Source organism: Triticum dicoccoides, chromosome 6A, assembly GCF_002162155.2.
Source record: "Triticum dicoccoides isolate Atlit2015 ecotype Zavitan chromosome 6A, WEW_v2.0, whole genome shotgun sequence".
Classification (NCBI taxonomy): domain Eukaryota; kingdom Viridiplantae; phylum Streptophyta; class Magnoliopsida; order Poales; family Poaceae; genus Triticum; species Triticum dicoccoides.
In genome coordinates this window covers 231,597,533-231,608,962 of record NC_041390.1, presented here as the reverse complement: position 1 = coordinate 231,608,962, position 11,430 = coordinate 231,597,533, and the positions used below count along the sequence as shown (strand labels likewise).

At 44.7% G+C, this 11,430-nt stretch overlaps 1 protein-coding gene across 10 annotated transcripts; it reads right to left on the bottom strand.

The window, feature by feature from the left end:
- Positions 1–4,641: 4,641 nt before the first annotated feature.
- LOC119316698 lies at positions 4,642–8,790 on the bottom strand. Of its 10 annotated transcripts, none has more exons than XR_005153193.1 (5): positions 7,993–8,790; positions 7,745–7,884; positions 6,407–6,801; positions 5,372–5,456; positions 4,642–4,846 (listed from the first exon to the last, which is right to left on the bottom strand). XR_005153193.1 is itself a non-coding variant. In XM_037591059.1 (5 exons), the coding sequence occupies exons 1-5, from the start codon at positions 8,349–8,351 to the stop codon at positions 5,444–5,446; spliced, it is 606 nt and encodes a 201-aa protein (XP_037446956.1). In that variant the 5' UTR covers positions 8,352–8,790; the 3' UTR covers positions 4,642–5,443. The 10 variants fall into 10 exon arrangements, 3 of the variants coding, with proteins under 3 accessions (XP_037446956.1, XP_037446955.1, XP_037446954.1); XM_037591059.1 differs by having other exon boundaries at positions 4,642–5,456; positions 6,407–6,453; positions 6,677–6,801; positions 7,745–7,956; positions 8,143–8,790; XM_037591058.1 differs by having other exon boundaries at positions 6,677–6,801; positions 7,745–7,956; positions 8,143–8,790.
- Positions 8,791–11,430: the final 2,640 nt, after the last annotated feature.

Below are 11,430 nucleotides of genomic sequence, written 5' to 3'. Positions count from 1 at the left end.
TCCTGGACGGGTGTAGCACGATGGTCATCTGTAAAAGAGAGGAACTTAGGTGAAAAAGTTGTCGTGCAAAAAGTTGGTTTTTTAAAGAAACCATGTATAACTAGAAATGAGTAGAAATTGCCACTTGTTTGCCCGCGTTGAGCCCCTTGTATTTGTAATAGGGGTGTGGCCATCAATCCGGTACAAATTACATATAGCAGCGCCAGACTCGTCTAACCGCGTCTGTGGTCTTGACGAGCTATCAAATGCTTTAGTTGGTGAGGCCGTTTTTAGTGTGCAGTTGCCAGGGCAGTCGCATTCTCTTCGGCGTGCAAAGATCGCTTAATACTTCCGTTCACTGTAATGATGCCACATGGACCGGGCATCTTGAGCATGAGGGAAGCGTAATGCGGTACTGCATTAAAGCGAGCAAAAGCTTCACGTCCAAGTAGTGCTTGATAACCGCATTGGAACGGAGCAATGTGGAAGGTTAAATGTTCGCTACGGGAGTTATCGGGGAAGCCGAATATAACCTTTAGTAGCAGGGAGCCCGTGCAGTGAGCCCCTGGGCCTGGCGTAACTCCTTTAAAGGTAGTGTTGCTATGGCAATTTTTCGTTGGGTCTATCCCCATTTCGCGGATTGTATCCTGGTATATCAGGTTTAAACTACTGCCACCGTCCATCAGGACTCGTGCAAATTGGTATCCGTCAATTATTGGGTCTAATACCAGGGGAGCCCATCCTGCTCGCCGGATACTTGCTGAGTAATCACGATGGTCGAAAGTGACCGGTTGAGACGACCAGTGGTAGGGTTTCGCGGTGATAGGCCCTTGGGCATATTTATCTGGGAGGGCCGCTTTGCTTCCCTTGATCACGTGTAATACGTTGACTGTTTTGACTTCTGATGGAAACTTCTTTTGTTCCCCAGTGTCTTGCTTGAGAGGCTCATCCTCTTCTTCGCTTGGTGTATCCTCCCCCTTGTGTACGGCGCTGAGCTTGCCGGACTGCTTGAAGACCCAACATTCTTTGTGGGTATGATTAGCGGGTTTACTAGGGGTGCTATGGATCTGACATACTTGGTCCAGAATTTTGTTCAGGCTGGACAGTTCATCTCTAGCACCTTTAAAGGGCGGGTTTTGCTGACCTAGCCGAGGCCTTTGGAATCCGGCATGTACCGCCGTGCTCCTCGGGCTGTCTTCTTTATTCCGACGCTTATTATTTTTGCTGCATCGGGATTTCCCGTTTTCATCTTTAACTTCAGATGTGCTTGGGTCGCTGGTGCTGCATCTGGCTAGCCAGCTGTCCTCACCCGTGCAAAAGCGGGTCATGAGGCTTGTTAATGCTGCCATTGTTCTTGGCTTTTCTTGGCCGAGGTGTCTGGCAAGCCATTCGTCGCGGATGCTATGCTTAAAAGCCGCCAAGGCTTCGGTGTCCGGGCAGTCAACTATTTGGTTCTTCTTAATAAGAAACCTGTTCCAAAGCTTTCGGGCTGACTCTCCGAGCTGTTGAGTTATATGACTCAGATCATCCACATCCAGGGGTCGGACATAAGTCCCTTGAAAATTTGCCCGAAAAGCGTCTTCGAGCTCTTCCCAGCTTCCAATGGAGTTTTCGGTGAGGCTTTTAAGCCAGTGCTGAGCTGGCCCTTTGAGCTTGAGGGGTAAGTACTTGATGGCGTGGAGATCATCTCCTCGAGCCATATGGATATGGAGGATATAGTCCTCAATCCAGACCCCAGGGTATGTTGTTCCGTCATATGCCTCTGTGTTTACGGGTTTGAATCCCTCTAGAAATTCATGGTCCAGCACCTCATCGGTGAAACATACGGGGTGTGCGGAACCCCTGTATCTGGGTGTACCGCGTTGTTCTAATGTTTGTTGTGTTACATCATATGCTGGGGCACGCTTGCGTGGTCCATAGATGGATCTGGTTGCGCCGTCCTTTTGGTGCGAACCCTCGTGTGGATCGATTATTGGGTTGTGAGTGGAGTTGTTTGCCGCTCCATGTTGGCCGTGAGGTCGTCTATCTGGCCAGGTGGCCATTTTGATTTTTGGTTGTGGGGGATCTAGGGCCTCCTCATCGAATTCGGGTAGCAACTTCCGCTTCGGGTAGCTCTTGGTGGGGCGATTACCACCATACTTCGTTGTTGTGTTGAGTACTTTACTCCATCTGATTTGGAGTGTGTCTTGCGTAGCCTTGAGCCTTTGCTTCTGCTTTTTCAGACACCTCGCGGTGGCAACCAGCCTTTGACGGGCATTCTGCTGCTTCGGGTGCCTGTCCGGCGTTATGTCATCCGGACTATTATCTTTGACAGAATTGGTTTGTTCGGTTTGATTCTCCGTATTGTCGTGGTCCGGCAGTGGTTGGCCCTGCTCCAACGCTGGGTCTGTATGATCGTTATTTCTGCCGAGGCGGGATTTGGGGCGGTGCTTACGCCGCTGCTTTGATTGCTTCTCAAGGGGACAAGCCTTCGTTGCGTCCTTCCGTTCCTCGTCGTCGTCTTCTTTTGGTGTGTCCACCATGTATACGTCATATGATGAGGTGGACGTCTAGCGTCCTGTGGGCGGTGGTTCTTCTTCGCCTCCCGCATCATCGTCCATACCGTCGATGTTTTCAGAGTCGAAGTCAAGCATGTTGGTTGAGTCATCGACAGTGGCTACCAAGTGGGTGGTGGGTGGGCCTCAAATTTCTTCATCGTCCGCATCCCAGTCCTGCCGGACATAGTTCGGCCAGGATTCTCCTGACAAGGAGAGAGACCTTAATGAGTTCAGTATGTCGCCAAAGGGCGAGTGCTGAAAAATATCCATGGAGGTAAACTCCATGATCGGCGCCCAATCGGATTCGATAGGAATGGGCGCAGGCGGTCCGGAGTCCGTGGCCGGAGAAGGATCCAGCAGTTTAACAACACGGTTGTCATGCAAGGCAAGGTCGATGTTCGGCTTGATCGCCGCTGAGGGTAAGGCCTCCGTGGCAGGGTCCATCCACCCATCCCCGGAAGGCGCGACTAGCTCCAAATTGAGGGTCGGAGAGGCTGCCGGTGCGATCTCCTTAACACTGTCCGATGGGAGAGCTAAGTCATGCTCATCGTGACCGCATGGCGCACAAGGCAGAGACTCGAATTCATCGAAGATCAAATCTCCACGGATATCGGCCGTGTAGTTTAAGCTTCCAAACTTGACCAGGTGGCCACGGGCGTAACTTTCCATCTGCTCCAGATGGCCAAGCGAATTGGCCCGCGGTGCAAAGCCGCCGAGCACGAAGATCTGCCCGGGGAGAAAAGTCTCACCCTGGACCGCATCGCTATCGATGATAATAGGAGCCATCAAGCCTAACGGCGACGACACAGAGGAACTCTCAATGAAAGCACCAATGTCGGTGTCAAAACCGGCGGATCTCGGGTAGGGGGTCCCGAACTATGCGTCTAGGCCGGATGGTAACAGGAGGCAGGGGACACAATGTTTTACCCAGGTTCGGGCCCTCTTGATGGAGGTAAAACCCTACGTCCTGCTTGATTAATATTGATGATATGGGTAGTACAAGAGTAGATCTACCGCGAGATCAGAGAGGCTAAACCCTAGAAGCTAGCATATGGTATGATTGTCTGTTGTGGTTATTGTCCTATGGACTAAAACCCCTCGGTTTATATAGACACCGGAGAGGGTTAGGGTTACACAAGGTCGGTTACACAGGAGGAGATATCCATATCCGTATTGCCTAGCTTGCCTTCCATGCCAAGTAGAGTCCCATCCGGACACGAGACGAAGTCTTCAATCTTGTATCTTCATAGTCTAACAGTCCGTCCAATCCAGATAGTCCGGTTGTCCAGAGACCCCCTAATCATGGACTCCCTCAACAACCCTAAAAATTCTCCCCTTGTCCCATCCCCACCGCCGCCACTCTCTACCATCTCCCTCGGGATCCCCTCCCGATCCAACCAACCTCCATCCAACCATCTCCCTCGATTTGCGCCACCGCCCAACCACAGCCGCCCCCACTCCTCAGTTTCCACGCCCAACCAACCAGTGCCTCCCCTGGATCCCGTCGTCCACCCAACCAGCGCAGCCACCAGACCGGAGCCCCATTGCCGGTGAAGACCTCATCCCTCGCACCTCATGCTCCCTTTTCTCTCTCTGCTTTCTTTCCCTTCCCCATTCTCAAACTCTCTCTGTCTCGTTTTGGACAGGGAGCCAAAGGAAGCCGCCATGACCTTTTGAAGGTCGTAGATGTTTACGACCAAAACAAAAGGTCGTTGAACCCATGACCTTTTGTTTTGGTCACTGGCTGTCTGCCCAGGCCACGTCGGATCCGACATGGCAATCTGACATGGCAAAATTGCGACCAATTGAAAAGGTCGTTGATAAGAATGAGCCCGGTCCAATTCTGTCTTTTACATGGGCCGAGCACAACAATTCAGCCTTTATATATATTTTTTTCTTATTAATTTTGGTCAATTATATGGGCCAGGCCCAACTATTCGACCTTTACAATTTCTAGGCCATGGCCTTTTTAGTCCATTGATTTTTTAGTTTCGGACATTATATATTGGAGGTAGTCCCACTAGTCTGTCAGGCCCCACATGTCATAATCTCATACATTGGTCCCACACATCAGATATTTCAACATTGCTCAGATTGTTTTCAGACGTGAATCCCACTAGTCAGGTTTCTATGTCACACATTTTTAAATCACTATTTCAAATATAACAGAATAAACATAATTTATCAAATAATAGTAAATCTGTTACAATGTCACAATCTCTACAGTCTATTACAATCAAACAGAACAAACAATTCTCTGGCAAGTAAGGCATCATCAAGGCTTTGCACTTGGCTTCATGGCTTCGCACTTCAAATTTGTCCAGACGCTCCTGTAAAAGAGTGAACACAAAGGCTACTAGCATTTGTGAACTGTTGTTCAAGGCAGAACCAAACAAATGCAATGGCAACACTAATGTAAGCAGCAAGCAGATCTACCAACTAGTATGTTCCAGCTTCAGCTTTCCCGTTATAAAATACTAGAGAGGGCAAATAAAACAGATCTTATAGTTGCATAGTCAAATGTTTGCTTTTACATATCTTGTATAATATTTTGTTTATGCCCGGAATGCATTAGTTTGTACAAATACTAGAAAGGGTAAATAAAACACGTTAACCTGTTGTTGTTCTACACTTCCACTCCAACACTCAAGCTCATGTTAGGCACTAACAATACTAACCTATAGGTGCCAGCATCGTATATTGGTACAGGTGCAGGTCATGCAATGAATGTCACTGTAACAAATTCACCCAAAGAAAAGTACAATAGACCATCCATTCAAGATGGCATCTAACAATAGTAGTAGGCCCACACAGACTAACATCACAAGGCAGGAGAGAATAAAGAGAACCAAGACCTGATGATGATAGTGTCGACGATGATCTGATTGGGATAGCGTCGCTGAGGTGGATGATCCACACATTTTTCATCAAAAGTAACACCTGCATGATTAAAAAAATTAAGTATTGTTCTTTAAAGCACAAGAACATTAAGAAACCCCGAAACAAAACACTAAGCTATGAACACTAGAGGAGCAAGCATACTATGAAACTGAGGTGTCTCAATCTCAAGGGAATATTGAATTGCAAATTTCATTCTAGATTATCAAATTGTTATCATTCCTGACACGTTTTTCATATAGCTAGCAGGGTCGCGCACACTTAATTAAAGGGAAGGTGAGCCCAAGATAAGTAGCAGCAAGACAATATGGTACATTCACAACATCAGTTCTGTTAGATATCACCACATATAACAGTATACAGGCAGCAACAATATCATCGAGCGCAGCAAAGCAACAGCTTGACCCATATAAGTCATAGCTGTGAAGAAAGAAAGAAAGAAAGAACAGGTTCAGCTAGCTATGTATTCAGAGTTGAGAGCTAAGCAATTTGTTTGTTTATGTTGTAGCTGACAGACCTAGTACGAGAAACAAGCAAAGTGAAACAATATTGACTGATTCGATGGCAAAACAGTATTGACAAAAAAGAAAATTCCAAAGTAGCACACATGACCACACCTAGAAAGCCTGATACACACACGTAAGTTGCTTCCAAGGTAGAAGCCTGAGAAGTTGTTCAATTCTCAAATTTTAGGAATAAGAAGAAACAAGTAAAGTGAAACAGTATTGGCTGATTCGATGGCAAAATAGTATTGACCAAAAAGAAAATTCCAAAGTAGCACACAGGACCACACCTAGAAAGCCTAATACACACACATAGGCTGCTTCCAAGGTAGAAGCCTGAGAAGTTGTTCAATTCTCAAATTTTAGGAATAAGAAGAAACAACAATCTAGCTTACATGCTGCCTACATTGTGTCTTATATCACGGTCAGAATGAAACACATGAACATGGTTCCATGGATGAGTAGAGAGGGGAGACAGTTCAACTGTACCAGAATCGGCCCAGTGTTGGTGGATGCATCGCAAACACGGCAGGGTCCTGTACATGATGATGCAAACAAAGTCGTGCCAGTGTATGCCACGATTACACAAGTCAACAACTGAATCCCCAACTGTATTTGCAGCAAACTAGATTGGTAATATTTTTTCTTTTTGGTTGAGGTTGTGATTCCGTTAGGCATCCATGGGTGGCAGGAATGCAAAGTGCAGGTAGCAGAAATGTACAACTAGCTAGAGTAGGAGTAGGAGGAGCAAAACCAAACCTTTTTCTGCTGGATTTTGAGGCGTTGGAGCTGCATCTCAGATTCTACTGCAGAATAGCAGTGAGGACGCTTCACCAATAGAGCAAAACCAAGGACAGATCTTCCTTCTCCACATTGCCATTGGCCTTCATCAAATGAATAAGCATCAGCATTTCTTAATTAAATTTGTTCATATCAAGTTCATGAAACTCAAGAACGACTCAATTAACAGTAAAGTTTCATATAAAACTCAAGAAGGTATTTCTTCACCATTACAGAAATATATCATTGTTAATGTAAATGATCTGGAATACATATACAGATATTACCACAAATGCCTATCAGGAAAAATCACATCGCAAGGTAACTCTGATTTTAGTCAAATTTTACTGCAGCCCAGCTCAAAACGTGAGCACCTAATTATTCACAAGAGATGATGCTTTCACTAGTAGGAATGCTTTAAAAAATTTACGGGATTACATGGTTCTGCAAGTTGTACTAATTCTTTTGACCAGTCCAGATCACACACCACACATGTCAGATATTCAGAAGTAGAATAATCTGAATTTTGTAGTACTAAAAGGGCAAGTTTTTTCGTTATTATGTGAGTTTCAAATAGTAGTAATCTGGTGAAAGAACACTAACTAACACTACAACTTGTTTAGGGAACAGTAGCAAATGCTCCAGAGGTTCCTAGCTAGACCTCATATATGGTGTACATACATAATAGATTGGTATATGTAAAAGAAAACACCAAGCAATGGCACCCCATGTGGCCCTGGGTTAATCATTAGTTTATGATCGTGCTCCTGCCTTTTTAAATCAAATTTGGCTGCAATCAATTGAAAGGCAATGATTATTTTCATAGCAAAAGTGTTTGAATGTCTTTGCATGACACTGCCATGTTTTCTTATTTTTTTAGAATGCTTGATAGTGCCATCTGATTTGGTAATAATAAACATGCGAGCAATGATTAGTGGACCAAAACTGATGACCCATTGTAGTAAGGTAAGGTAGTGATCCTCCTACAGGCAGCCCTACCAAGATCACTTACATAAGCTACTGCTTCTAACAAGGTGAGATTAGGACCTTTGTGAAGCTTCACTGTGCCATGCTGATACCATGCCAGCGTGGATCTTTCTCCCTTCCACAGGTCGTTTGGCCTGGTGCCAGTATGCGATCGATAACTGAAGCTTCTTCCAAGAGGCAACCTTAACCTGCATTCATAGCTTGACACACCACTAGGTTCAGAACTCCAGTCATCGGCATAACATAAAATGGCATTCAGATGCTCTCTGAACCTGAAAACAAGTGAGATTTTTCAGTGAGGAGCTCACTTGATTTCCCGAGGAAGGAGAGGAACACCACGATGAGGGCCAGCCCTGCCAAGATGCCTATGATTATGGCCAGGGTCCGCCCCATGTCATCTTGCGAATCATCTTCTTATCACCAAGAGAAAAACCAGATGATTGGATTAGTATAAGCACCTAAATCGGTGGCAGATTCGACAGGGACGGCACCAAGGACGTGGAGCCGAAGGAGGAGTTCTTGTCCAGCATCGAAGAGTCGGGCACGGACTGCGCGCCTTGCTGGTAACTCGTGGCGGCGGCCGCGAGCTTCTTCTGGCTGGCCCGCTGGTCCTCGGCCGAGCCGGAGTTGGGCATCCCACTACGCGAGTGCTGCGAGGCATTGTCATCCTCGAGGCCGAGGAGGCAGTTGACAGAGGTGGAGTCAGTGGAGATCCCGCGCGGGATGTCGTCGAAGGAGCCGGATATTGGAGGAGTCGTCGAGGAGGGAGCCAGGGCTCCACCTCTCCGCCGTGGCTGGTGGCGGCGCCCTCCCCCTCCCGCTGGTGGCGGCGCCGCCCTCGAGGTGGCTGCTCAAAAGGATCTACGGAGAGGGAGGGGAAAGGATGCCGGCGGTGAAGTGGAGGCCGGGGTGGTCGCTCGTGGCTACAGGAAGATGTGCTCGTCGGATCTGACCGGAAGAGACGGAGGAGGCCGGTGAGGTTGGGCGGCTCGCTTGATCTGCTGCGGTGGGTGACTGGGTGGTGGTAGTGAGGGGCGGCGGAGGAGGAATCTAGATCGGGAAGGGGGCGGCGGCGGCGGTGGAGGAGGACGAGGGAGGAAGGGGGCGACGGGGGGAGGGGTCGATCTGAGCTAGTGTTTGGGCTGCGGGTGGGGGGTATCTCTTTTTCTTTTTTTTTTTCTTTTTTGCTGTAGATAGATGGATGGATGGATGGACGGACGCCATGTCATCGATCCGTGTAAAGAGTTATGATTGGTTCAGAAAATCAGTGATGTAAAATAGTTTTCAAGTACGAAAAATAGAGAGATTTTCTGAAGTAGCTATCAATAATATTTTTTAAAAGGACACCACACAATTTTCACTAGAGTTAGACCACATTTTATGGATTAGAACCATTTTTTATGCATTTTTCATATTTCTAGCTATTTTTAATCATTTTTCGAGTGTCCGAAATGAGTTTTTTTTGTGAAGGACCTATCATATATTTGTTGCAAAATTGGGACAAATCAATTTTCTAAAATACTAGGCCATATTTAATGCACAATTGACCAAATGGTTGGGTGTACAAAGTTTTGATCCACCTCTCGTGAAAAAGACAAATTCCTGTCGGTTCAAGAGGAAGCGGGTCAAATTTGAACTGTAGCTACATCATAGTACGCTATTTATTTTTCCAAAAATCATTTCTAGGTACATAAGTACCTATTTAGTCAGAGAAAACACCAAAAAAATTCAAAGATTCAACCATTAGCTAGGAACGGTCATTCCCGCCGTTTTGACCGCATTTTGAAACGGGCATAAAAAACTCAAAAAAAAAACAAAAATTTGGGAAAGCTTCGCATTGTGTCATTATATGTGGCCAAGTTCCCAGGAAAAATAACAAACTTGTAATACGTCAATTATTTTTAAAAAAGTGTTCTGAGAAACGAGCTATCACGTGTGGAGATCAATGGCTTTCAAGCCAAGTGATCAATCTTATGGCCACATTCATGGCATAGTTTGTTCAAATGATCTCATATTGTGCACATGGGCGCATATTGGAATGGCAAACAATGTTGCCTAATGAAGTTTTCATTTTCTTTGGACAAAAAAACCATTTTCCATTTTTCGAGTGCCCCAAATGAGGTTTTTTGTGAAGAACCTACCAAATAATTGTTGTAAAATTGGACCAAGTCATTTTTATAAAATACTAGGCCATATTTAATGCACAATTTACCAAATGGTTGGGTGTAAAAAGTTTTGATCCACCTCTGGTGAAAAAGACAAATTTCCGCAGATTCAGTTGGAAGCGGGTCAAATTTGAACTGCGACTGCCTCATAGTTTGCTATTTATTTTGTCCAAAAATCATTTCTAGGTACAAAAGTATCTATTTAATGAGAGAAACACCAAAAAAATTCCAAGATTCAACTACTAGCTAGGAACGGTCATGCCCGCCGTTTTTGACCGCATTTTCAACTGGGCATAAAAAATTCAAAAAAAATCAAATAATTGGAAAACCTTCGCATTGTGTCATTATATGTGACCAAGTTAGCATGAAAATTAATAAACTTGTAATACGATAATTCTTTTAAAAAAGTGTTCTCAAAAATGAGCTATCATGTGTGAAGATTTATGGCTTTCAAGTCAAATGATCAATCTTATGGCCACATTCATGACATAGTTTGTTCAAATGATCTCATATTGTGCAAAAGGGTGCATATTGGAATGGAAAACAATGTTGCCTAAGGGAGTTTTCGTTTTCTCTGGACGAAAAATCAATTTTTCATTTTATGAGTGCCCAAAATGAGTTTTTTTTAAGGACCTACCATATAGTTGTTGCAAATTTGGACCAAATCAATTTTATAAAATACTAGGACATATTTAATGCACAATTGACAAAATGTTTGGGTTTCTTAAGTTTTGATCCACCTCCCGTGAAAAATACAAACTTCCGCCGATTCAGCAGGAAGGGGGTCAAATTTGAACTGCAGCTGCATTATAGTTTGCTCTTTATTTTTTCCAAAAATTATTTCTAGTTACATAAGTATCTATTTTATCATAAATACATGGTTTGGTGGTGATACGTCGATGTTTGGATGGTGGCCCAAGGCCCCAACTCCAAAGCGCGTAGACTCGCATGCCCGCTGCGTGGTCACCGCGTGACCGTGGCGTTGCCATGTGTTCTAGGTAGCCTAGGCATGTCTAGTAGGTTGGGCACTCCCCAGGTAGATGCTAGAAAGAAAATAAAAATAGAAGAATCTCACAAGGAGACCGAACTATGCTCAAACATGAATTAGCAGCCAAGTGTTTGATTAGCGGTACGGGAAATTCACATGTCCAATGGGCCTGAGTTTTGGCTGAGTATGATCATCTACTAGGGAGGCTGTCTTGGCAAATTTTCAGCTCAAATGGAGGAGTTTGATGTCACTTGCTTTACAAAGTACCACATCGGGCAGAAATATGGATGTTGAAGCTGGGCTCAAAAATAAAATCTTATGGCCACATTCGTGCCATAGTTTGTTCAAATGATCTCATATTTTGCATAAGTATGCATCTTGGAATGAGAAAGAATGTTCTCAAAGTGAGTTTTCATTTTGTTTGCTAAATAAATTCATTTTCTATCATTTTTCCGTGCGTCCAAAATGAGTTTTTTTGTGAAAACCTACCAAATATTTGTTGGAAAATATATTAAAAGAATTTACAAAAAATAGAAAAGTTGTGATATTGTGTCATTATATGTGACCTTCCAAGAAAGTTAACAAACTTGGAA